General features: G+C 45.0%; 11 protein-coding genes across 11 annotated transcripts; 5 read left to right on the top strand and 6 right to left on the bottom strand.

The window, feature by feature from the left end:
* Nucleotides 1-1,102: 1,102 nt before the first annotated feature.
* On the top strand, nucleotides 1,103-1,462 carry V1513DRAFT_378923 (uncharacterized protein; the record flags this gene model as incomplete). Its single annotated transcript, XM_066895000.1, has 1 exon — nucleotides 1,103-1,462. One exon carries the CDS (start codon nucleotides 1,103-1,105, stop codon nucleotides 1,460-1,462), a length of 360 nt encoding a protein of 119 aa, XP_066753710.1.
* Nucleotides 1,463-1,519: 57 nt separating this feature from the next.
* On the top strand, nucleotides 1,520-2,806 carry V1513DRAFT_458378 (cytochrome P450; the record flags this gene model as incomplete). The annotated part of the gene is made up of 2 exons (XM_066899690.1): nucleotides 1,520-2,159; nucleotides 2,211-2,806. The coding sequence occupies 2 exons, from the start codon at nucleotides 1,520-1,522 to the stop codon at nucleotides 2,804-2,806; spliced, it is 1,236 nt and encodes a 411-aa protein (XP_066753711.1).
* Nucleotides 2,807-2,918: 112 nt separating this feature from the next.
* V1513DRAFT_458379 (uncharacterized protein) lies at nucleotides 2,919-3,964 on the bottom strand (the record flags this gene model as incomplete). The annotated part of the gene is made up of 2 exons (XM_066899691.1): nucleotides 2,919-3,863; nucleotides 3,920-3,964. The coding sequence occupies 2 exons, from the start codon at nucleotides 3,962-3,964 to the stop codon at nucleotides 2,919-2,921; spliced, it is 990 nt and encodes a 329-aa protein (XP_066753712.1).
* Nucleotides 3,965-7,681: 3,717 nt separating this feature from the next.
* Nucleotides 7,682-9,769, top strand: V1513DRAFT_484695 (cytochrome P450). The gene is made up of 3 exons (XM_066900453.1): nucleotides 7,682-8,226; nucleotides 8,288-8,933; nucleotides 8,986-9,769. Exons 1-3 carry the CDS (start codon nucleotides 7,885-7,887, stop codon nucleotides 9,579-9,581), a joined length of 1,584 nt encoding a protein of 527 aa, XP_066753713.1. The 5' UTR covers nucleotides 7,682-7,884; the 3' UTR covers nucleotides 9,582-9,769.
* Nucleotides 9,673-10,710, bottom strand: V1513DRAFT_55412 (uncharacterized protein). Its single transcript, XM_066900544.1, has 2 exons — nucleotides 10,025-10,710; nucleotides 9,673-9,968 (listed from the first exon to the last, which is right to left on the bottom strand). Exons 1-2 carry the CDS (start codon nucleotides 10,480-10,482, stop codon nucleotides 9,764-9,766), a joined length of 663 nt encoding a protein of 220 aa, XP_066753714.1. The 5' UTR covers nucleotides 10,483-10,710; the 3' UTR covers nucleotides 9,673-9,763.
* A 229-nt stretch (nucleotides 10,711-10,939) lies between these two features.
* On the bottom strand, nucleotides 10,940-12,295 carry V1513DRAFT_378915 (uncharacterized protein; the record flags this gene model as incomplete). The annotated part of the gene is made up of 2 exons (XM_066894999.1): nucleotides 10,940-11,141; nucleotides 11,202-12,295. 2 exons carry the CDS (start codon nucleotides 12,293-12,295, stop codon nucleotides 10,940-10,942), a joined length of 1,296 nt encoding a protein of 431 aa, XP_066753715.1.
* Nucleotides 12,296-12,581: 286 nt separating this feature from the next.
* V1513DRAFT_444132 (Prefoldin subunit-domain-containing protein) lies at nucleotides 12,582-13,947 on the top strand. The gene is made up of 7 exons (XM_066897916.1): nucleotides 12,582-12,758; nucleotides 12,821-12,937; nucleotides 13,005-13,020; nucleotides 13,090-13,185; nucleotides 13,245-13,346; nucleotides 13,396-13,545; nucleotides 13,601-13,947. Exons 1-7 carry the CDS (start codon nucleotides 12,721-12,723, stop codon nucleotides 13,652-13,654), a joined length of 573 nt encoding a protein of 190 aa, XP_066753716.1. The 5' UTR covers nucleotides 12,582-12,720; the 3' UTR covers nucleotides 13,655-13,947.
* V1513DRAFT_399385 (Alpha/Beta hydrolase protein) lies at nucleotides 13,687-16,157 on the bottom strand. The gene is made up of 12 exons (XM_066895453.1): nucleotides 15,862-16,157; nucleotides 15,590-15,736; nucleotides 15,497-15,529; nucleotides 15,381-15,439; nucleotides 15,256-15,325; nucleotides 15,060-15,194; nucleotides 14,967-15,000; nucleotides 14,588-14,910; nucleotides 14,393-14,531; nucleotides 14,217-14,334; nucleotides 14,019-14,161; nucleotides 13,687-13,966 (listed from the first exon to the last, which is right to left on the bottom strand). Exons 1-12 carry the CDS (start codon nucleotides 15,905-15,907, stop codon nucleotides 13,798-13,800), a joined length of 1,416 nt encoding a protein of 471 aa, XP_066753717.1. The 5' UTR covers nucleotides 15,908-16,157; the 3' UTR covers nucleotides 13,687-13,797.
* V1513DRAFT_444145 (uncharacterized protein) lies at nucleotides 16,158-18,541 on the bottom strand. Its single transcript, XM_066897917.1, has 4 exons — nucleotides 17,499-18,541; nucleotides 17,259-17,438; nucleotides 16,601-17,209; nucleotides 16,158-16,542 (listed from the first exon to the last, which is right to left on the bottom strand). Exons 1-4 carry the CDS (start codon nucleotides 18,163-18,165, stop codon nucleotides 16,331-16,333), a joined length of 1,668 nt encoding a protein of 555 aa, XP_066753718.1. The 5' UTR covers nucleotides 18,166-18,541; the 3' UTR covers nucleotides 16,158-16,330.
* A 160-nt stretch (nucleotides 18,542-18,701) lies between these two features.
* V1513DRAFT_444147 (uncharacterized protein) lies at nucleotides 18,702-21,691 on the top strand. The gene is made up of 9 exons (XM_066897918.1): nucleotides 18,702-18,778; nucleotides 18,831-19,316; nucleotides 19,376-19,547; nucleotides 19,603-19,690; nucleotides 19,743-19,906; nucleotides 19,962-20,278; nucleotides 20,336-20,665; nucleotides 20,728-21,091; nucleotides 21,143-21,691. Exons 1-9 carry the CDS (start codon nucleotides 18,749-18,751, stop codon nucleotides 21,598-21,600), a joined length of 2,409 nt encoding a protein of 802 aa, XP_066753719.1. The 5' UTR covers nucleotides 18,702-18,748; the 3' UTR covers nucleotides 21,601-21,691.
* On the bottom strand, nucleotides 21,619-23,081 carry V1513DRAFT_399392 (programmed cell death protein 2). Its single transcript, XM_066895454.1, has 2 exons — nucleotides 22,862-23,081; nucleotides 21,619-22,782 (listed from the first exon to the last, which is right to left on the bottom strand). The coding sequence occupies exons 1-2, from the start codon at nucleotides 23,009-23,011 to the stop codon at nucleotides 21,706-21,708; spliced, it is 1,227 nt and encodes a 408-aa protein (XP_066753720.1). The 5' UTR covers nucleotides 23,012-23,081; the 3' UTR covers nucleotides 21,619-21,705.
* Nucleotides 23,082-23,380: the final 299 nt, after the last annotated feature.

Raw genomic sequence — 23,380 nt, forward strand, 5'->3', positions numbered from 1 at the left:
GCCAAGCTAGATTGTCCTGCGAGATGGTCTTTAAACGCCACACTCTGCGATCGCATTCGGTTGACCGCTGAGCCCGCTTCAGACGGGCTACATATAATATTTCCCGAACACTGCGACGGTGGTCGTCGAGAAAGCACCGGAGAAACCGACATCACAAGCACGAATTTTATCGTAAAAAATTACGGCTGCGGCAAATGGCAACTCCGGAGTTGCTGCTGGGCGTGCTGGGTTGATCTGAGCTTTTCGTTTGGTACTGGCCAACGTTTGTTTGTCGTCGTGTGGTTTCCCCTGCAACGTGTTTGTTGATACTGGTGATTAGGGTTTCAGGGTCCTTACGCGTCGTCCAGTTCCTGCGCGCCGCACGAGTCAACAGTATCGTTCGTTAGTCACCATAACAGAGCAGAACGACTAATAAAATCACTTAGTTTCTCTTTACTGTATGCAAATAAATTTCTCTGTATTTGATTAACTGTGTCACTCGGTTAAGACAACGTTTCTTGCCCGGATCTAATTCCGAGAAATATCTGGCAAACCACTGGTCATAGAATACGAACACGAGCAGCCCATTATCGATATTCCCTCGAGCAGAGTGCCTACTAATACAATTGAGAGATTACGCAGGTGCTATTCGCATATTTGAATTGGATTATATATGGACTGCAATAATTGAAGTCCAAGCGACTTTTTCAAATAGGGATAATATTTTCAAATAATATGTTCGCTGCGAGTTCTGAGCCATTGCAATTGCATTCCCTCCCGGCAATGCGCAGTGTAATTAGAAGGAAAAACAAAACCAGTAAATATTGCAACTAATTTGTTCGGGTACCTAGAATTCCGTGGGGATTGTAGCTTGAAATCCGGTCTGTATTTGCCAGCTACTTGAAGGGCACAATGACCGTGGGCGCGGACCGTCTCCGAATACGGTAAAATACACCGGCGTCGCCACATTAGGTCTTGCGCCGACGTTGCTACCCGTATAATCACCGCTGGGATCGGATAAGACATAATATTAGGGTCAACATCCAATATCCAATATTAAGGTATCTCGATTAGACGACAAGACGAACTCAGAGGCCATTCTTGGCAAAATAAAACTACCCGGATGGATATCAGAAAGCTGATAATATTAGGAGCATCTCTCGATGCACTATTCAACTACATAACTGGTCGGCCACTATCAGCAGCAAGTCTCCTTCTATGGCTTCCCTTTTATGTTTTCCTCGTCCTATCGGGTTACTTGTGCTATCGAATATTTGTATATCCGCGCTATGTCTCGCCTTATCGAAAGCTCCCATCGCCGCCGAACGCGCATTGGCTTTGGGGAAACTACATCGACTATGGGCGACATTATTACGAACATTCACTCATGATGATGGAGAAATATCCATATCGGCATTTTACTCGGTTCAATGGTCTATTTGGTTCAGACAATCTTACCTTGGTACATCAGCTTCTGCTCTAACATATCTATGTTCAATATCAATTCTAACAATTAAAGCTATCTCCGGAAGCGCATCTCATGGTCCTGCAAACTCGCGTGTACGACTTTCCAAGACCAGAACTCTCAATGGCCTACAAAATCGTCATCGGCAATGGCCTCGTATTCGCAGAAGGCGAGGAGCACAAACTTCAGCGCAAGTTATTATCCCCTGCCTTTTCCTATGCCCACGTCAAGAAATTCGTTCCGGTTTTTATGAGCAAGACAAAGAAGGTCATGAACCAGTTCGACAATATCGTCGAAACAGGACCGACTGTGTTCAAAGTGTTTCCGTATTTCTCGCGGTTGACGCTCGATGCAATTGGTGAGGCGTCGTTCGGAGTCGACTTGAACTCAATTGAGGACAAGAACAGTGAGCTTGTTCGAGCGTATGACAAGATTTCGAATGCAGGAGAGAAGTTCTTCCCGTTTAATATGTTCGCGTTTTTGCCTGGGTGGAAATATGTACCGACGGCATATAACAAAGAAGTCCGCCATGCTCGCAAGATCTTCAGTGAAACGTGCAAGAATGTCCTGAAGGATAAACAAGATAAAGTCGACAGTTCTGGGAACGTACGTGGGAAGGACGGTATATATAATGGCCAGAATAGAGATATTCTCACTATTCTTCTTGGGCACAGCGACTGGAGCGCTGAAGAGGTTGAGAACCAAATGATGACTTGTACGACTCGTCGTTTCATAACATAATTTCTAGTCCTACTGACATGAGTAGTTTTATTTGCCGGCCATGAGACGACTGCAGGTGCGGTTGCATGGGCATTGCTTACACTGGCGAAACACATGGACGTGCAAAAAAAAATGAGAGATGAAGTTCGTGCAGCATTCCCCGGTGGTGTCGAAGAAATCAAAACAGCAGAGCAAATCGAATCTTTAAAATACGTCAACAATGTTACGCGAGAATTATTACGGTGTAACCCTCCGGTAATTAGCACAATGCGACAAGCGTCCCGGGACGTTGTTATAGACGGCGAAACCATTTACAAGGGCACCAATGTCAATGTGTCTATTAAAGCCTTGAATTATTCGAAGAAACTTTGGGGTGACGATGCCCATGAATTTAACCCGGATCGATGGGATGGTCGCCAGGCTGACAATGCGTACGCGTACATGTCGTTTTTACAGGGAACTAGGTCCTGCATTGGAAAGCGATTCGCCGAGATTGAGTTTAAATGTATCTTGGCCTGCTTTGTGGCACGATACGTGTTTGAAGAGTCAGTTGACAACCAGCCTATCAATAGACAATTCATCGTTACTGTTAGACCCACTGATGGACTTCCATTAAAGGTTAGCAAAATCAGCGGGTGGTAGCGAAGGTCGAATTATATACGTGAAAATTGGGAATGTTTTGGTCTGTAGGTAAATAGATATGAATCATGATTCCCCTGTCATAAAATCTAACATTCACGTGAACTTTGCAAAATCACTGCATCCCAAAGTACTGAAATACGACCGCTCTAGCATTAATCAGTCTGGCTGAGTCAAGAAGTTGTTCATACCGCGGATGCCTCTGCTGCCGCGAGAAATTCCTGTACGCGTCTAAATATTGCTTAACCCGATTATTGTACGGATCAGCATCGAGGTAGCGAAAAGTGCCGAGAGTCCATGACCTCGAGTGCGATGTATCCCATTTGCCAAATCTGTTCGATCGCTTTCCCAATCGTGGCTGTGCGGATTGAGTTTTGAATCTCACAGACAACGACGAACTAGCATCTGTATACCTATCTGAGATTGTAGTCGAACGCACAGAACGTACAGACCTTTCAGTATAAGGAGATATCGGAACAGTCACAGTATAATAGTGAGAGTCATTCGCATACATAGGCGTAGCCTGATTCACTGGATTGGAATCGACAACCAGCGACTTAAGTTTATCGCCTTTCTTCCGAATACTCATTTTCCTCATTAGTGTTCCCCAACGACTTGAATTTGCAGTGCCAATACTGAGGCGTGGATTGTAATCAATGTTATTATTATACTCATTGTACACTTTTTTGTTTTCGCAGTTGACGTTAGATACGTCGGCGAATGAGTTACTGATATCCCAGTATTCGTCATTATCTTCGCAAGAATCTTTTTTTATCTCATGTTTTGAAAACGATCTCTTGCGTCGAAATGAGCCTTTAATTGATCTCAACGTTTGCCAGCGTGATCTTTCAGACTGCGCAGGGCTGATAAGCATGTATTCATAATTATCTAGCGCAACTGAAGCCGCCGACTGATCGTCACTATAAAGGGTAGGGATCCCTGTCCCCCGATGTATACGCAATTGAGCTTCTTCGAGTTCCCGACTGGTAAGAGTATCGTCGTCTTGGTCGTCGAATGAGTAGAATGTGTCGCTATCAGTTTTGTGTGGTTGATGTGAGGACTAGAATGCCAGTTAGCCAAAAGAAGTAGTTGACAAATTTAGTAGAGTGATAGCACTTTGCGAAACAGACTCCTGAATGCGAGAGAGGCGGATCGAGGCATCTTTGCAGTAGCATAAGGTGTCGCTAAATAATTTGAAATAACTTATTAGCATCTGTACGGACGTATTACCGCAAAAAACTGTGAATGGCATTGTCACTGTCGTTCAGGCCGTTTTCGAATCTGTGCCCATTGCCAGCCCTCGTCTCGGTCTCACGGCCTGATGTTCAGTTTGACACAAACGGGGAGACTTGATTACAAGTAATCACAATATTTATTATTCACAATGGTCATTGGAGTTTGCTATCCATATTTGAGAACCCCGTTTACAGTAAATGCGGAAAACTTGAACCGACAACCCAGGCAGAAAGTGATTGAAATTGAGTCTGACTGGCAGAGCAGTTAATACACTCTAGATACCTAAATCGGTCAAGTACTCGGAATCAGCAAACTTGTGGCTGCTCACAGATCGGACGCGTCGGGTTTGTCGACAAATTACATTGACTCCACTCTCCAATCTTTCGTTGAGTGTTTTGCCTACTGTGGAGTTAAGTCAAATGGGGTCTCACTTTATTTCCCATGCTTGAGCACCTCGAACCTTACACGTCTCAATATTGTCCTTAAATTTATGGTAATTAGCCCTGCGTCTGGTCCAGATTCCTAGTTGAGCATGATAATTCATTATAAATAAAACATTGGGACCCTACCCGCTATTCCTCTTTTGGACTTGAAGAAAATTATCATCGAAAACCTGGTAAAAAATCTAATTGTCAACGAGTTATGGGCCTGCGGTTCACAAACGATTGCAAGCCAGAAGTTATGTGCAGCAATATATTTTCGGATTATTTCGCAGTGTAAACTGGTTGGGTAATAGAAAAAAAGGATACATATTTAATTGTTTACAAATGCAGCGGTAAGGTACGTTAAACACTGTAACCTTCCCGAGGCAGTGGGAAAATGCTACAGCACATATCTAAGAAGCGCGAAGCGTGCTCTCTCAGTGTCATTGAAAAGTGGGTTTCAAGGTACAGCTGGATGATCGGCGGTACTCATTGAGTTAATCGGAGAACATCAGGGTCATTAACGTGAAGGGATTATTCGCATATGCAGAGAACAGATCCATAAAGGAAGCTGCCAAAAGCTCCTTCGCAACACATGCGCAGACAGCAGACATGGCGAATGTCACGTATAGTACATACTTAGAGATGTGTACAACCGAGCATACATCCACAAAGAGTAGCAGGGAATATCTTGTGCAAGGTACATAGTGCCATTACGCAAGGAAGGCATGGTGAAAATTGCCGCTGACAATACTCTCGAATCTATCTGTATGCCATTCTGAATATGTTGCAAAAGCACGCCTGTACGGTCAACTACCTTTATATAGATGCCACGTATAAGACAAATCGTTTTCGTCTGCCGGATCTCATTATTGTGACCGTTGATAGCAATCTTCGAACACGTTAAGCAAGCTCAATGACGTTAGAACTACATTATAGGAGCATAACATATCCGTAGAGACGATCGTTACGCCTACTGTGGTCGTCACCGATGTCGACAAGGCGTTGATGAAATGTATTTGCAAAGTGTTTCTACACTGACTTTCCGTCAGATATGCTGTTGGCATATTCGGCAGAACTTCGTGAAACATGGCCCACAAATGTTCGATAGTATGCTGCACTTCGACGATTTTATGTCAGAACGGTGCTGCTTGACGGGATCAGGCAAGTGTGTTGGCATTTCCCCGTCTTAGGTGTAGGCCAGAGGCGCGAATGCTGCGTCTTGCAAACCTGCGACCAGTCCAACTTCAATCTGCGCTAACTTCATCGTGAGCTGTTCACGACAAACACCGTAGTTCTGCGTTTAGTATGAGCTTCAGATCTATGTGCTTGAGTAGCTCGAGCAGTACGTTGCAGTAGTCGTCGGGCGCGGCCAACTATTGCTCGGATATTGGCTGTCGGAGTGATCGACTTGACAGGGTGTCGGTCCTCACAGAAGTCCAGGCTGACCGGCAATACCAAACCTGGTCAAGGGTCGACCGCTGAAGAGGGTCGACGTGGGAGGAAATTCATCTCAGAAAACATGTTCAACTTTGGAAAGAGTATAACTTCGCGAGTCAAGGGATGCCATGCAGCACTGAACGCACTGCTCGCATCTTCATCTGGCACACCATTTACTGAGGCAATAAGATTAACCGTCAAAGTCTCCTCCAAGCTCGAAAAAGTAGTATAATCGCGTCCAACGAGAATGTAATCGCAGTAGAGGGACGGTTGAGACACCCTGGCGCATGCATTAAGATTTCGCTGTCAACAATTGACCTTCTTCATGCTAAAGCGGCCAAAGAAGCAGGATTCCCGAGCACTGCAATTATGTGAATGTGCCCTTTGACCTACACGGATAAACCATCCTTGATGGCTAGTTGAAAGCCGAATGTTCCACGGGATATCGCCACAATGTATCTTGAACTTGACCCTGCCACACTCTCTTCTAGCGCTGCTACGACAAGGTCGCCGTAGAGACACAAGGAGACTGCCAACATCAGCTGAAATGAAACGGGCAGCTGACAGTTTGGAATTTTCGCGAATCCGACGTGTATCTTGGAATAGAGATTACATTGTATATCATATCTAGTGGTGGATACGACTACGGTACCGTCAAATTTACTATTATTCGTAACGTTAATCGCAAAATTGAGAACCTAACCGTAAAGTAATCGTATAGTCTACAAAAAAAATCGTATAGTAATCGTATTCCTAATTAGGTATGGCCTAATAAAATTTACCCTGACAACGCCTGGAAAGCGGTTGTCTGTTAAACATACTACGAACGAACTCTTGGATCTGCTAGTTATCATTTGCCGCTCGCTTGACAATTTGCTATTGCTGAGAAGCCCAGTTTAGAGTCTCGCAGGCTCTCAAATTTGGGCCCGGAAAGGCTCAGCGATCCGATATTGACATCTACTGGCAGTAGCTATCGACGCTATTGAACAGGGATGGGTGCCAAGGTGGTGGAGGGCCCTACAAAGATGAATATGAGAATGGCGGGAGCGGCCAGAGACTATTGCAATTCCAGCCTCTGAAGACTGAAGTGGCATGGAGAGATTATTTTAGTGGTGGAAGAGGACTGTTAGGGTCAAGGCGGCATTCGATGGAGTCAGGAACTATGAGAAAGCTTACTTTACTTGCAGACCACTATTCAACTGCAGCTGAATTGTAATTTTGTGTCTTTTTTATTCAATTTATCTGTTTGTCATCTACGTTTGCATTTCAGGGCAGATAATGAAATCATGTGCATGACTACACGATTTTTTGCGAGTAATTAACCTCAGCGCTCGTATAGTTAATCGTAAAGTTTCACATGGACTCGTATAGTAGTCGTATTTGACTTTACGAATACGAATAACGATTAATCGCAAAATCGTATCCACCTCTAATTATTCACATCTAGTTTCTAAATCCAGTCTAGTCGGTCGTCGTTACATGCGCAAAAAAGCCACTGCATATACAAAATCATGAGAGCTAGTGAAAGAGATTCATTATTGCTACTTAAGCAAGTGTGTCAAATACTGGGTACAGTCTACTAATATGGGACGGACTTAAGACCCTGAGCTATTCTTAAAAAGGAATAGCGGCTAGAGTCCCAATGTCTTTTTCTTCATTTATACGCCTGTCCTACGCTGCAGTAATCAAAGCTTAATTTCAAGTTCTAAGCCTGATTAGGTATATCGCACCTATTCAAATTCCTAGACCAAGCCTCGTTGGAGCTCTAGAGCTGGTGCGATGCAGATCACACAGAACGCGCCACATATGCGCTTATCGGCATCGATAATAGTGAAGCCGCATTGGCTGCTGTATCTTGCTGACAAGTAGAAAACGCATCTCCTTCATTTCAAAATTGACAATTTGTCGATACTCCACAACTTCTCGAACTCTGGTGACCGCCCAACTGTCCGCTACGCATAATTGGTAGCAACTATCTGAATCATGGTTGCTATTTCGACGCAGCTTCTTATTGCGGCCGGTTTGGACATCGGCCTGCACTACTTCTGCAAGGGGACATGGTCATCTCTGAGTTTACTCCTCTGGTTTTTGCCAATTGCGCCTATAGTAGTGATACTATGCATCGTATATGGTGTCCTAATCTACCCCAAGTACGTCTCGCCATACAAGGATATGATTGCTCTCCCGAATAAACACTGGCTTTGGGGTACTTATGCCGAGTATGGCGAGCATAACTATGAGCAAGCAGAATACATGGAGAAGCACTACCCCGGACATGCGTTTACCCGTTTCCACGGACCGCTGGGTTCGGACTATATAATGGCTGTACGTTGATTCACATGGTTAAAGGTTGCAATTGTGAAGTTATTGCTGACAATCCTGCCAGCAATCGCTCGAGGCACACGTCCAGGTTCTCCAGACCCACGCTTACAAGTTCGTCAAACCCACCTTCATCAATCGAGGCATGAAAGCCATCATCGGCAATGGGCTATTCTTCGCCGAATTGGAAGACCACAAAGTTCAGCGTCGCATCATAACACCTGCCTTCACACACAGCCACGTCAAATCTTTCGTCCCGGCATTCATGGATAAAATCAAGCTCGTATACAACATTTTTGACGATTACACAAAAGACGGGCCGTCTGTGATTGAACAAGTGCCGGTATTTGTGCGTTTGACGCTTGATGCGATCGGTGAGGCAACTTTTGGTGTCAATATGCATGCCATCGATGATGAGAATAATGAGCTTCTCGCTGCATATCATAGGCTTTCGACTCCGGCAGATGATCCGTTCTTTTTCCTTTGCAATGGCTTTATTCCGGGGTTTAGATATCTTCCGTTTGCGAGTAATAGAAAAATGCAACAGGCCAAGAAAGTGTTCAGAGAGTCTTGTCGCGCTGTGCTGATGCAGAAGATTGGTAAGGTGTCTGAGAAGAAATTAGAGGGCAAAGATAGAGATATAGTGAGCATCCTGTTGAGAGACAGCGAACATAACTGGACAGTCGACGAAATTGAGAATCAGATCATGACCTGCATGTATTTCTTTTAGGTTGAGAGTTACGCATTTGTACTGACATGTTATAGTTCTGCTGGCCGGCCATGAAACTACTACTGGTGCTTTGACTTGGACGCTTTGGGCGCTTGCTCAGCATCCTGACGTACAAGAGAAGTTGCGTCAGGAAGTCCGTGCTGCCTTTCCTGGCGGTGTTGACGACATTTCTTCGGCCGATGCGATCGAATCTTTGAAATATCTTAACAACGTCCTTAGAGAGGGATTGCGTATTAATCCGCCACTGCCAATTGCCGTCCGAGAGGCTGCAGAGGATGTTACCATCGAAAATACGTTCATCAAGAAAGGCACTGTTGTGCAACTATCAATAGCCCTACTCAACAAATCCCCCAGTCTATGGGGTCCTGACGCTGAGGAGTTTAAGCCCGAGCGATGGGATACCCGTCCTATGGAACATGCGTATGGATACTCCACATTCTTTCAAGGTCCACGGGCTTGCATTGGACGAAGGCTGGCGGAGGTTGAATTGAAGTGCATTCTAGCTGCCTTTGTTGGGAAGTACAAGTTTGAGATGATCAGTCCTGATCAGACTGTGATCACAGATTTCGTAGTCACGGCCAAGCCAATGGACGGTCTTCCGCTGAAGGTTACAAGGCTTGAGGGTTGGTAGACAGATATTTAAGCATATTTTCACATTCTAGGCGTGGATGGCTTGCTTTCTGGATTGTTAAAGTTGCAAATGTTGGTTGTTTGGATCTTCTGTTGGAAATGAATTTTTGATCGAAAAGATTAAATGGATGTCAGTTAGAGAATATAAATGCATTCTTCATATACAATTTGCAATCGCTAGACTCATTGTTTTCTACCCTGTTCCTCCTCGAGAACTATTTTCCAATGTTCATCAACCTGATTACGGTGGTGGTTGGCATGTGGGTTGTGTTTTAAATGATGATGCTTATCATTCGGATCAGGAACGTATTCTGGCTCGTTTTTGTTCGTCAATGTCGTAATAGCCGTCGCGACAACTAGCGCGACTGTCAGTCCCTGGGCATACATTCTACAATGAGTCATCAATTGGCACTCGAATTTCGGAGTAGCCGGAGTTGAGCATACCTTGCCTGGACGATCTTCTGTGCTCTCGTCATAAGTTTGTCACGTGAGACCACATATCCACACACTCCGAGTGAAGCAAGCCATGCACCGAAAATGAGACTGAGCCGGTTCTTCGACGCAAAAGCCTTTACTTTCTCGCTTGTCGATAATTTGCTGAAATCAATTGCCGCCTTATTTTGTTGCTGGTAGCCCCCTCGCTCTCTGTAGATCGCTTGTGACAACTCGCGGTCGGCACCTACTCGGGACATGCCGATAAAGGGGATTATGAAAGTGGCAACACGAAATGTAACGGATCTGTAGACGACAGGGAAGCGCAATTTCGCGAAGTAATTAAATCCTAGACCGAGCATTGCACCAGCTGTCCCACCTTTGGCTAGGCCGATATATTTCATTCGTCTCTCATAGTCTGCTCGCTGCTCTGCAGTGAGATGAGTTGCGTCGACTGGATCATTCGGCATGATTATTAGTGCTCGATCTCAATGGCAGAACCCAGTTGGCCTAGAAGTTATTGTCGCGATTTCTATTGTATACTGACGACGAACGATGACATATACCGAGCAGGCGTTAGTGACGTCACCGCCTTCTATTCGAGCCGCTGCGGTACTTGCCGCCCTTGCGGAAACTGCCATATCGGAAACCCTGAATCTCAGCAATTAAATAGAAAATAATCTATTATTGCGTGGGCATCACTCAGTGCTTTCGCTTATACACCAGCACCGTAGAGACGACCGAATACGTAAAAACCATGCATCTGCATGCGCGATTATAAAACTGCGAAACAGCCATAAGCATTAATTGTCATGACTCTCCCGACTTCCACCGTAGCCAAACATTCGATTGGTTCTAAAGTACATTCCTGATATAGTACACATCATGTTTACAATCACCTTCTGTTGTAACCATTGTGAGAAGGTCTTACTTCTTATGCTCGTAACTTTTTAATAACTTTGCGTCAAATCCTAGTAGTTTATGCAATCTGATAATTCTATCCACTTCTCCACTACTCAACGAGTTGTCGGCCATAAGATATGGAATCCCATAGTGCAAGTCGGTCATACAAACAACGATGATGTATAACTGAGTTTGCTTTTGCTCCAACGTTAATCCTGTAATAGGCCTTTAATCGTGTTAATGCCTTCTCAGTAATTCGGTCAAATGTCAGGGGCAAAAAACTTACGCTCCTCGTTCTAATAACGCCCAATCAAGTTCCTCCTCAGTCATCGACCATACACCTCCCCATTTTCCAATCAAAATGTTGTCCGCTTTCAAATACGCGATATGGAAGAATAATTTCTCGACCATCAAAGCGCGGACCATCATAAGTGAAGGAACCCAAGAAGGAAGCAGTCCAAATGCCTTGGCGGCAAGAACTAGCTCCTTCGTTGACAATTGTGGCGAAGTCTGTCGAAATGTGTCCTCCGTCGGCATTGGACGTCCGCTTGCAAATGCTTTACGCGCACTCTGTATGCTTCTCTCCCATCTGGAGACATGCCTTGCAATAACCTCCATGCTCAACTCAAATGACGCCACCGTTCTCGGCAATAATGATCTCGCAACTGACGCTAGAAAGAATAATGACGACACGGTAGGAACAAGTAATGGCGAGCTACATCGTCTGAAAAGCTGAAATTCGGCCCGACTCAATTCCCCAGGGTCAGGAATATAAATATCCAACGTCTCCACCGCTTCACGGTCTTTACCCTCGGTCGATTGAAGCATGTCCTTTAGTTTGCGAGCAATGTTTCTTGTCGGATTAAAGTACGCATCTGTAGAGTTGACCGATCCAACTAAATCCTGGAATAGAAATGGCAGATTGACGCGCTCGTTGACATACTTTCGCACTCGCCGTACTTCCCAACACTGTTTGATCACATCAATATATTTCCGTAGAGTCGGAATCTTCTTGCCATCTTCAAACTGCAGTCCTGACACTCCGTCTGCCGTCTTGACATCGTTCCTGACCCAATGCTGCCAATTTATGATCGGATACGGACCGGGAATATTCGACGACAAAATCGCTTTATCCAAAATTGTAGACCGTCCGGACGTTGATACAGGACACTCGTACAACCACAACACTGATGTCTTTCTCTCCGCATCTTTCTTACTCGCGGTCAAGTGCTTGGCCACGAACGGGTAGCTTGCATTTGGGAACGGTTTGGGCAAAGGTACAGGTATACCTTTCGACGGCAACCCTGATTCCACGTCCTCCTCCTCCTGGACACTCTTTTTCGCCCTCTTGGTTACATAGCATCTTCGATATTGACGCATGGTATGCACGCAGATTCGACGTGGTTGACGCCATTCTGTTGAAGGTTGGAGAACTCTCAGCGACTTGCTACGGAGAAGTCGCGTCTCCATTGTGACCTTAACGAGGGACTACCTGCCAAGCTGTCAATAACATGTATGTTGTAAAGTCCAATTGCTAGTCTAATGGCCGATTTCCTATAACTTGCTTTGGTAAGGAAGGGGTGCCTAGGGTCCCATACAAAATTTCGTGATTAATTATTATGGGGCCACAAAGAAGGTTTCAAGCGTTCGAAAATTGTGGTCGTCGCGGGCAGTGATCTGGATATGCTATGATTGCGTGTACGACATACTTCATATTTGCAACGGCGACCTACTAGATACCCTTTACTTTCCAATCTCAGTCTCCTTACAATTGACGTGTATAGGCAGCAAAATACATAGCAAGTATGGCCGCTTCCTCAGCACCCAAGATGCCCGGCCAACCGTAAGTCTTCACGGTGTCCCTCCTTCACGACAATACAGGCCATTAACGAATCTTACAAATAGCGGCTATGTCAATCCTCGAGGTATTCCACAAGCGCCGTTTATCGAGGTTGTGGAGGATTACGTGCGAAATCGGGACCAAGTCCAGTCAGTCTTGCAATCATTTCAGGAGATGCTAAGGTAGGCATATGTTTGGGATATTGACGTTGATCAATTAAGTGGATTAAATGCTAACTCCACTGCATAGTAAATACAAATATATGGTATGCATAGTCCATTGGAGTCATGGGTAACACCGAATCAACCGAAGCGATTTTCTGACGTTTGTGAAGGAAATGAGCACTCTTCGTCGGGCAGCCGGTCTGCAAGAGAAGATTCCGGATATTCAGAACACTCTTGATAGCGTGCTATTCCTTGATTCAAAAAGAGTGAGTGCGCTTTTAAATACGACAATGAAATTGATAGCATACTTATCTTGCTGTGTTAGAACGCTGATGAGTCCACATTAACAACTACCTACGAACTTAACGACACCTTGTACGCTAAGGCCAATATAAATCCCTCCGACACTGTTTACTTATGGCTAGGCGTAAGTGCCAGTTTCAAGCTATTGCTTTTTCTTTCTGATGTGGATTTAGGCAAATGTTATGTTGGAGTATCCTATAGCGGAAGCCACGGACCTATTGACATCCAAGCTGCACGCCGCAAAGGAATCTTTGAAGACTTGTCAAGAGGATTTAGAATTTCTCAGGGAAAATATAACGACGGTCGAGGTGAACACTGCGCGAGTAAGCAACAACTATGGGATCGAGTGTCTAAGAGGAATGCTGATAATCTGTGTAGGTATACAATTGGGATGTGCAGCGGCGAAGGGAAGAGAAACAACTCGTGCGATAAAGCAGGTGTCTCAAGGGACGACTTATAAACATGTAATGTATAAGGAGGACGCGATCTAGAACGCTTAGAAAGTCAAGCCAGGCGACAGGTAACATGCGCAAACAAATAGTATGACACAAGCATATCATATTCTATGCCAACATTTACTCTACATCATTCTCTAACAATCGGAAGAGCTCTCCTAGAACCCGCGATGGGTTCACAGTCAGTCCATTGTGCAGGAACTCACTAGTAACCCATTGTCGGCAACCATTTATCTGCGAAGCAGCTTCCACTGATAAATCTAAATCAACATAAATGTCGTTAAAGTACCTAGTCTTACTTAGCAACAGTGTCTGAGCAATTTACTACCACAAATACTTACGAAACAGCAGCTACTCTGGCTGTAGTCTTGTTTAGTGTCGGGATGTCATATAGCTTAGGCCAATCGGTCTTGCTCGCCAAGATCTCCGCAGCACCTTTCAGGTCTCTTAGCTCCGCGTAATCGTCGAACATCGACTTGTAAATCTTTGTAGGATATAATTAGACATCTGTACATAAATAAGGTAACTAGTCTATTTACCATTTCGCCAGTGAAGAAAATTGGCACATTTGGATCACTATGCGCCGATACGACATGCCAGTTAAAGAATTGACCGTGCTGGGACCGCAGACGCTCGGCAGACCAATTGCTTGGTTCCCTGAAACATTACATCAGTCACCTCATTATTAGGTTGTATACAAAATAATAACTCTTACCCTTGACAATAAATCGCTTCATGAATGCAAGCGTACAGTATATTCGAATCAAATCCCTGAGCGCTCTCAATTCGACTTCGGGTATTGTAGGTGATCTCCCCAACTACATCTAAATCAAAGGAGGCTTTTGAAACCAGCTCTACATGTCGTATTAGCACACTGCTCTATTAGATACAGGATGCAAGTTAAACATACGATGTACAGTATCCATGCCTTGATGTCTTCCAAAATCAAGACCAAGCTGCTGAAATCTCTCAACCGATAGGATACCTCCGTTGGGGAGTAGAACCTCGTGTGTGGCTAAGTAGCTTAGAATATTGCGAACTTTCTGGATATCCTTGGGAAACTTTTCGTAGTAGGCTTTGTTCCGTTTGATCACTCGCTCTGATGACAACTTGTTAGCATTGCTCATTAATCTCACTGTTGACATACTGTACAAGCCTTCGTATACTGGGTCTGGGCCATCCGAGAGAGGTGGGACACCTCCAGTTATCAGAACATCTTTTAAGCTCTCCGGACTGATAATAAATATTAGTTATAACTAAAAATAATTGTGCGATCCAGATCCACATACTAAAATGAAAGATAGGTAACAGCGCAGAATCCACCTGGCTTTGTTAAAATTGATTATTCCTCTACGACGCCCGTTATAATTGCGAATGCTTACCAAAAGACTGTCCTAGCAGCGACCACTTCTTTTCAGCGGAATCCTTAAGTAATACCTTCCGGATTTCCTCGCAATCATGTACGATGCTGTCAGCTCTGAATAGAGCCAGGTATCTCGCCTTTTGCTCATCTGTACCTGTAATATTAACGACATGTCAGAATATATTCGCATGACGCTATACTGAAGCTCAAGTTACCATTCGATTTTAGTGTACCGAATGATATTGGCGCGCTATATCCAGTTCCTCGTTGGTCTAGGTACAAAACCTGTTGCACATTAGGCTTTCAAAACCAACGAAACCCAGGATTGTAAAAAACACACCTGATACCCTCGATCAATCAATTCTTTAGTCCGGCCAGACTTCGATAACGGAGCCTCGCCTGACTCTCAGTCAGCCAATGTCAGGAGTGATTTTTTTTTCATAAGCTTTGTCTTACATTCAAAACCCGGACCGCCCTGAAGGTAAATCACTAAGCAAATCAGCCTCTATATGTTTCGTATACAATAACCGTGATGCTATTATTTCGTACTATATGGTCTCTTGCACTTGTCCGGGTCCGTCTCGTCGGCCTCTTCGACAGGTACCACGCGTCGGGCGAACACCTTAATCTTGACCCCGCTTGTCGGCTCCTTGTAGTCTAACGGCACCACAAACAGGTATTCAAATACTCGAATCCCTATATTACGTATATTAGCATCAGATTCATACAATACTGTAGGGCTAGCTCAGTGGCTGCGATGAGTGTAGTAAGCCCAGGATACTGCCCACAATCTGAACATCAGGGACAAGCCGTCAACATGCCTTGAACATGATAGGAATCAATTATTTCAAATTCCGCCATATCCATATTAGAGACTCTCGTGTACGCTGGTCTTTGGGTCTTAGCTAGGGTAATATATTACCGAGACACCGAACAGGCTAACGCGATCGTGATGTTCCCAGACGTTAGTGAGTCAGATAAACTTCGCGCTCACTCAGAGTCCAAACCAAGGCAATACTGTTTGGTCAGAGCAGGTGACGACTTCACGATTGCATGAAAGCAATCGATAACTACTCAAGTTGTCTCTTAATGATGATAAGATGTAAATAATAAATTATCTTAAATAAGTTATACTATACAACAAACGCAGGCCACAAACATATCAGCAGTAACATTAGTTAGTAATAATAATAATACAGAACGCAGGATTATCATCCAAGGAGCTACACTTTCAATCACCCAAAATCCCAAGCTATGGATTATTTACAAAACATCTTCAACAGTCACACATCATCGCTTATTCATGTTGTACGGGTTATTTGGCAGGACTTGTCCAGCATATGCACCGGGAACTGGCTGCTGCTGTTGAGTGAAAGCTCCTAATAAATACTGAGCGAGCGCATTCGTAGGTACAGCTGGCGCAGTCGCCGGTTGCGGCTGCAATTTTTGTTTCGTTCTAACAACAATCTCGGCGCCGAGAGGAATGTCAATGGACATATACTCTGAAAAGACTGTTAATTACACTTTCCTGCAGTACTAAGCCATAAATAACTAGCTCACCGTCAAACCGAACAGTTGAAACACCTGGTGTTTTCTCAAAGACCTGAAGAGAAAGTTTTGCTTGGTTCTGCAAGTCCATATTGAGGAATACCACAGCAAATACGCCTTCGATAATCATTTGTCGGATAACCGAGGACATGGAAAGACGGGGAGAAATATCAAGTACATCTATCTTGATGTAACGATCTTCAAATGCTTTTCGTACATACCATACGAAATTTCTGTCCACCCTGTCCGTAACCAGAATCTGGCATTCTGGAATCTCGTCCGGTCGCCGTCGAGGCAACGGCCAATCCTCTGCAGGAGAAGGTGACCTCCGATATCGCGAAGGTGGTGAACGCTCACGATAGCCTCTCTCAATTCGGCCTCTCTGAGGCGATAATTCACGTCTGTACCGATCACCATAGTCATTTTCCTGCTCCTGACGTCCTAAATATCCTCCATATGATCCACCCCTATTTTGGGTACTGGTCCTGCCACCGCGTCCTTGTCTGTTGCGACCCCTACCGTCAGGCGATTCTGACCGACGTTGACTACGTGAACTATCGCCGTAGCGATCGCGATCGCCTTTATCACGTTTTGCACCTTGCGGTTTAGATTCTTCCAAATCTAACAAAAGATTAGCCACACATACGGCAACATGATAGCTTTAACATACGTATTTTTCTACCAGCAACTACAGTTCCCTGTTCACTGTCGATAGCTCTGGCGCAATCTTCTGCTCTCAAAAATTGAACAAATCCATACGCTTGTTTGATTGATATTTGAGCCAGTTCGCCAAACCTTGAAAAGATGCGAAACAATTGTCGCTTATTAATACTGTCGGTCGGAAGATTTCCTATATGCAATATTAGAACGCGCTCGGTTTAATAATTCGCAAGGTGAAACTATGTCATACCAATAAATAATCTAGAGCCGAGAGGAAACTTATCCCATTCTCCACGAGCAACATGTTCCTGTTCACTCCTAAGAAACCGATCATATTCTTGTTCTTCAAACTCTGAAAATGGTGCCTTCAGCTCTGACACAGATATAGATCTGCCAGATTGATATGAACGACGTAATTGGCCTTGTCCGCGCTGATCACCTTGTTCCTCGGATTTATTGTCGGAATCATTATCATGAGCAGCATAAGTAGGTTCAGCGGAGCCGCTGTCCGTGTACGTTTGGTACGCAGTAGTTGGCCATTGTAGAGGTCGATTATGAGACTCTACAGGTGGCTGAGGCGCTTCTGAATATGCCGACCTCGCTACAGATGGTTCACTCGGAGCGTTGGAGTCGTCGACAAAGAAAACAGGGTTGGATGAGTTAGCACTAGCGGCTTTAACCTCATTTGATCCTAGAATGTAACTTTCAGATGGCTCATGGAAGTCGCTGGCGGGTGAAGTCGCTGACTGGGCCCGCTGGTTTTGTTGGGATGAAGATGATTCAGGTCGATCGATCTGAGGCGGCAATGAGCCTGTAGCCATTGCCAAGCCCAAGATCGACTCGATAGTTATATCACTCACTGGAGGAACGGTCGGCGCTGCATTTTCGGAACTTGATTCTGGAAGTTGTCCAGACATTTGGCAAGGCTGTGAAGTATGCGATGTGGGGGAGGAGACGTGGCAAGGTTTTGCTCTGAATAAGATATACCCTTATGATTTTCCAACAAATCAATGTAGATGATACGGAATTGGCTGGAACGCCGAGTTCTTAGCCGGATTGACTGGTGATTTGATGGATTCAATGGACGGACAATATGGATGTTGATGCGTAAGGGAAGCGAAGTTGGGCGTGGATGTCGCGCAACAATTTAAATACACTCCGGCAAAATGATCAATACGACAATACGAGAATCACCAGTATTTTCTGTTGAAGGGTGTGCTAGGATACAGGCTCGCTTTTGGCAAATGATGACGATGAAAATGGGGACTGAAAAAGCGTTACTTGCGTGGTTTGCATCGTCTTGCAAGGGAACGACAGCATTTACGAAAAATTTAGGTTGTAGTCTTTAAAACCAAACCCTGGTTCAACCGGCCAACACGATACTTAGTGCACAAACTAAATGGAGATTTGACACGTCTGCAGGGGACAGCTAGGAATTGTCGACGGCTGGACACGATATTTTTGAAAATTGCAAATAATTGCTACTAAATATCGCCAGTGATGAAGGTCGTAGGAGGACTTGCATATAAGGTGCGCAATTTAATAAGAATTGTCTATGTGCATGAAGCTAACAACGCTGTAGACTACGCTGCGATGCTCTTTCCCAACCAGGCGATGGTATCGTGCCGGTATCCCAAGGTTCTATGCAGCTGCGGATAACACGTCAGCTCAGGGTGGGTTCGAAGTCTCATTTGGCAATTTTAGTTTCAATGCTGCAAAGAAACAGAGAAGGAGTGAATCGGATAAGAGAAAGTCGCTCGCAGGTGAACGTACGGGAATCGAGAATGCGGTTCCGCGTGATTCGCCGACACTGATTTCAGAGAAATCTCGCAAGCCCCGCACAGATCCTTACAAAGAACGTGACAGAAAAAAGACCCAGAAGCAGAATGGCAAGAATTCTCTAAAAAATGAGAAGGGTTCTAAGGGTAAATACATTAATGCCATTGATCAATCCGCTTCGAGAGACTCTCGAAGCATTGAGTTCGACTTGGACGATGATGCGGACGAGGAACTTGACGAAGTATTTGACGATCTCGGCAATGAGTTTGATGAAGGAACTAGAAGTAATGTATGCGATCTGTTATTCTGTTAACACTGTTGTAGACGTGGATGGCTAATGTCTCCTAGAAATCCAAGAAGAAGAAAAAAGATCCTTACAGGAAGCGGGGAGGTACTCCCACTCTACCTATTCCTTCATTTATCACCGTTAGCAATTTGGCGTCGCTACTTGGAGTCCGTCAACAGCTTCTTATCAGAAGTTTGGGGAATATGGGCTTTGAAAATACGAATTTTAACCACGGTATGTTTGTTATTCTAGTGGCATTAGACTATACCGCGTACTTATTGTTCGTCAGTTTTGGATTATGAAATTGCGAGCTTAATCGCCATGGAATATGGCTTTGAACCTGAGACAGAGTCGGATGACGGAGATTTAGTGGCGCAGTAAGTATTCAGAGAATGTTACGTGTTACAAGAAATCCTAATAGCTGCTTAGACCTCTGCCTACAGATAAAGAGACCGTTCCACCGCGTCCTCCTTTCGTTACTATCATGGGCCATGTCGATCACGGAAAAACAACAATTTTGGATTACTTGAGAAAGTCAAGAATAGCAGCGTCAGAGCACGGCGGTATAACGCAGCACATCGGCGCTTTTTCAGGTCGGTTCCTTTATTTACAATCTTTGAACAAGATTAGTCTAATAATTATTACCAGTTCCTCTCTCTAATGGACAACGGATCACTTTTCTGGATACTCCAGGCCATGCAGCGTTTTTGAAGATGCGACAACGAGGAGCAAATATCACTGACATTGTCGTTCTTGTTGTTGCCGCTGATGACTCGGTGATGCCTCAAACAAAGGAAGCTATTAAGCATGCCAACAATTCTAACGTTCCCATAATTGTGGCTATTAATAAAGTCGACAAGCCGAATACTGATATCGACCGTGTCATGCAAGACCTTGCGGCTAATGCAGTATACGTCGAAGGCTACGGAGGCGAGACTATGGCTGTTCCAGTGTCGGGCCTTACTGTAAGATGCCACACTTGAGGCGAGACTCGATAATGATATACTAACTTTGAGATTTAGGGACAAGGTATTCCGGATTTGGAAGAGGCCATAATTGCATTATCAGAAGTCCTGGATCTTCGTGCGGAGCCAACTGGAAACGCGGAGGGGTGGGTTATCGAGTCGGAGCTCAAGAAGGGAAGAGGAAATACTGCGACAGTCATCATCCGGAGAGGAACATTGAAAGCGGGATCATATCTGGTTGCCGGAACTGGATATGCGCGTGTCAGGTCGCTTAAAGACGAGAATGGAAAAGCAATTACGCAAGCGGGACCAGGTCAGCCAGTTGAAGTTGATGGTTGGAAGAGTCTACCAGAGGCTGGAGATGAAGTTCTGCAAGCCAGTAATGAGGTATGTAGAGTTATTGTAGTTTGAACATGGACGAATAGTGTCTGACGATATGTTTGATTCAGCAACATGCGAAAGACGTTGTGGAGCATAGGCTAAAGAAACTGGAGGTTAAGAAAGCGTCAAGAGATATTGAAGTCATAAATGAAAAGCGTCGTCTTGATCGTATTGAACGAGGGGAAAGTACTGATCAAAGCAGGCGCTCACGCAAATCCGCCCGAAAAGCGACGCCGCAGCTTATTGAAGATGTCCATGACGACGGCATAAAGGTTCGAAATTATGTTTTGAAAGCAGATGTGAGCGGATCTGCCGAAGCAGTGACAGATGCGATCCGAGATATCGGTAACGACGTGGTGAAATGCAAAGTTGTTCACTCAGATGTTGGCCCGCCAACTGAGTCCGATGTGCTGCTTGCGGAGGTTTCAAATGGTGGGTTATATCTGGAAACTACGTGTAGATGCACTCTAATGCCGTTTCTAGCTGATATTTTGTGCTTCAATGTTCATCCGGACCGGGATCTGCTTGCAACAGCGACCAAACACAATGTCAAAGTTGTCTCTCACACGATCATTTACCACTTGCTTCAAGATGTGACGAGACGTGTATCGGAATTGCTGGATCCAATTATTGAGACTAAAGTGAATGGCGAGGCAGAAGTCAGAGCCATATTCACATTCTCTGTGAAGAAGAACTTGACCAAGATTGCTGGTTGCAGAATTTCTAACGGCACCGCCAAGCGCGGTTCCACCGTTCGTGTACTGCGAAACAAGGATGTTATCTTTGATGGCATGTTGGACTCTCTAAAGCAGGGAAAGCACGATGCGACTGAGTTGGCTAAGGGAAACGACTGCGGTATGACCTTCAAAGACTTTGATAGTTTTCAAGAAGGTGACATTGTGCAGTTCTACGAAAATGTGTACGTGCCTCAGTATTTGTAGTTTTTGCATTCGAGAGTACTTTGGATTGGCCGCATGTATGATATTGAGAAAACTATTAGATGTACATAGTCATGAATAGATGCAATTTAGAGCAATCGCACGGGGCTATTTAGTCTCTTCCCATTGAACGCCAACCCATTCCTCCTGATATCCCACACCATTTTTGTCTATCACCGATGGAACGCAATCATTTTTACATGTGCCAACGATAATAGTTCCCCATTCCATCCCATCAAGGATGTCAATGCCGCTTCCCTCTTCCAATACCTGTATCGCGTATGGCGTCAACTGAAGCTCAAACACTCGAACCGCTCCACAAAGCTCGCAATGCGGTATCAGGCTATTGTCGTAATGGCCGGTATTTCTATTAACCAAAAGTCTTCCGATTTCATCTGCTTTCGAGTAAAGCAATGGTGATCCTTTACGCTCGTACCGAACAACCTGCTCAGGATTGTCTGAAACAGTATCTGCGAAATTCTGGAACACACTGTCGATCTTGCTGCTACTTTCGGGTAAGGCAGACCACTCGTCTGGACCGTCATTGCTGCTTCCTGACGTGCTTGCCAAAATCTCGACTCTTTGATTGATATTCTGCTCGGCCTTGTTAGTCAAGTACTCGCTTTCAACGTATAGGAACCAAGACTTGTAGCTCTCAAGTTCCTCCGCTGGCGGCCACGGTTCGAATGGTGCTTGCATTACGGCATCCGGCCGATGCGCAAGGTCGATATTTGTACGTTCCAACGATTCCAAGACCTGCTCAACCTCATCAGGGGTGGTAACCGCCTTCGCGCTCGATTCTGGTGACGGACCAGGACCATCACCAAACGGATTAGCACCGTCACCAAACCCGTCACCAAAAAGCACATTCCCAAGTCCAGCCTGCTGTTGTCTACTACTCTCCGCCGCTTCAGCGGCCTTCCTTTTCCGGCGCTCCTCCTCTTTTTTCTGCCTTTCCGCGACTGCACGCATTTTGTCTTCATCTCGCATAATTCCTCTGAACGCCCTTACTGATCCCGGACGCCGTCGACATCTCACGTTTTTACACGCGTAGACGTAGATCACGCGTTCGTAGAGCGTGCTTTCTAGTGCTGCGTAAGCTTGGAGGAGGAGAGTCATGGCCGATTTGCAAGCCTTGCATTTCGCCAGGCCAAAGGTTGGCGGCGACGATGGATTTAACCAAATCTAAGTAAACGAATATTAACTATCAAATGACGAATATAGCATATGACCGGCTTAGCAGTTATATATATGTTGTACGTACGGGAAGTCCACCTATCCGCGTATCAAAGGCTGAAGCGGTGTCGCCCGCCGGTTCGTCAGGGTATCCCAGCAGCACCGAGGTCTTCCCACCCACAGCGTGCGAGTCTAGAGACATATCGGAATCTGATTCGTAATCATCTTCACTCGACATATTGTAAATTTATATACGTCGATCCGGATAAAGATGCCGATTAATGTTGTTTGCTGGCCGCCAAAACTTGTACAGCAGCTGCAAAAAAATTTCAGGGGTCGATGACTATAATGCTTTACAGGCCAGGGTTTAGACTGTCGAACAGATGCCACAGAGCACAATAAGGGACAATATTGTCCGACGAATATTATTCGGCCATACGCCGTCATTGCACCATGCAACTTTATACCAAGAATCGAAATTATATACACACACGCCATGCCCGTAAATTATGAAACATATTGGCCATCTCTTGGCAATTGTTGCGAACTCGTCGCCGGTTTCGTTCCACTACCTAGAACAGTCACCTAGAACCTCGCGAAGTACGAA

This window comes from Lipomyces chichibuensis (assembly GCF_038497645.1).
Source record: "Lipomyces chichibuensis strain CBS 12929 unplaced genomic scaffold V1513scaffold_14, whole genome shotgun sequence".
Lineage (NCBI taxonomy): Eukaryota > Fungi > Ascomycota > Lipomycetes > Lipomycetales > Lipomycetaceae > Lipomyces > Lipomyces chichibuensis.

Excerpts from the sequence above, each read along its gene's own strand:
- V1513DRAFT_484695 (XM_066900453.1), top strand. The coding sequence starts at position 7,885 with ATGGTTGCTATTTCGACGCAGCTTCTTATTGCGGCCGGTTTGGACATC. Across the intron at positions 8,227-8,287 it reads GTTCGGACTATATAATGGCT|CAATCGCTCGAGGCACACGT; the intron begins GTACGTTGATTC and ends CAATCCTGCCAG. Across the intron at positions 8,934-8,985 it reads TGAGAATCAGATCATGACCT|TTCTGCTGGCCGGCCATGAA; the intron begins GCATGTATTTCT and ends GACATGTTATAG.
- V1513DRAFT_55412 (XM_066900544.1), bottom strand. The coding sequence starts at position 10,482 with ATGCCGAATGATCCAGTCGACGCAACTCATCTCACTGCAGAGCAGCGA. Across the intron at positions 9,969-10,024 it reads CAGAAGATCGTCCAGGCAAG|AATGTATGCCCAGGGACTGA; the intron begins GTATGCTCAACT and ends GACTCATTGTAG.
- V1513DRAFT_444132 (XM_066897916.1), top strand. The coding sequence starts at position 12,721 with ATGGCCGCTTCCTCAGCACCCAAGATGCCCGGCCAACC. Across the intron at positions 13,186-13,244 it reads TATTCCTTGATTCAAAAAGA|AACGCTGATGAGTCCACATT; the intron begins GTGAGTGCGCTT and ends TTGCTGTGTTAG. Across the intron at positions 13,347-13,395 it reads CTGTTTACTTATGGCTAGGC|GCAAATGTTATGTTGGAGTA; the intron begins GTAAGTGCCAGT and ends ATGTGGATTTAG.
- V1513DRAFT_399385 (XM_066895453.1), bottom strand. The coding sequence starts at position 15,907 with ATGGATATGGCGGAATTTGAAATAATTGATTCCTATCATGTTCAAG. Across the intron at positions 15,530-15,589 it reads CAAGTGCAAGAGACCATATA|TGATTTACCTTCAGGGCGGT; the intron begins GTACGAAATAAT and ends TGATTTGCTTAG. Across the intron at positions 15,195-15,255 it reads CGGTACACTAAAATCGAATG|GTACAGATGAGCAAAAGGCG; the intron begins GTAACTTGAGCT and ends TTAATATTACAG.
- V1513DRAFT_444145 (XM_066897917.1), bottom strand. The coding sequence starts at position 18,165 with ATGTCTGGACAACTTCCAGAATCAAGTTCCGAAAATGCAGCGCCGACC. Across the intron at positions 17,439-17,498 it reads CGGCTCTAGATTATTTATTG|GAAATCTTCCGACCGACAGT; the intron begins GTATGACATAGT and ends TATTGCATATAG. Across the intron at positions 16,543-16,600 it reads TTCAACTGTTCGGTTTGACG|AGTATATGTCCATTGACATT; the intron begins GTGAGCTAGTTA and ends CAGTCTTTTCAG.
- V1513DRAFT_444147 (XM_066897918.1), top strand. The coding sequence starts at position 18,749 with ATGAAGGTCGTAGGAGGACTTGCATATAAG. Across the intron at positions 19,548-19,602 it reads AAATACGAATTTTAACCACG|TTTTGGATTATGAAATTGCG; the intron begins GTATGTTTGTTA and ends ATTGTTCGTCAG. Across the intron at positions 19,691-19,742 it reads GACGGAGATTTAGTGGCGCA|ACCTCTGCCTACAGATAAAG; the intron begins GTAAGTATTCAG and ends ATAGCTGCTTAG.
- V1513DRAFT_399392 (XM_066895454.1), bottom strand. The coding sequence starts at position 23,011 with ATGTCGAGTGAAGATGATTACGAATCAGATTCCGATATGTCTCTAGAC. Across the intron at positions 22,783-22,861 it reads CGCGGATAGGTGGACTTCCC|ATTTGGTTAAATCCATCGTC; the intron begins GTACGTACAACA and ends TCGTTTACTTAG.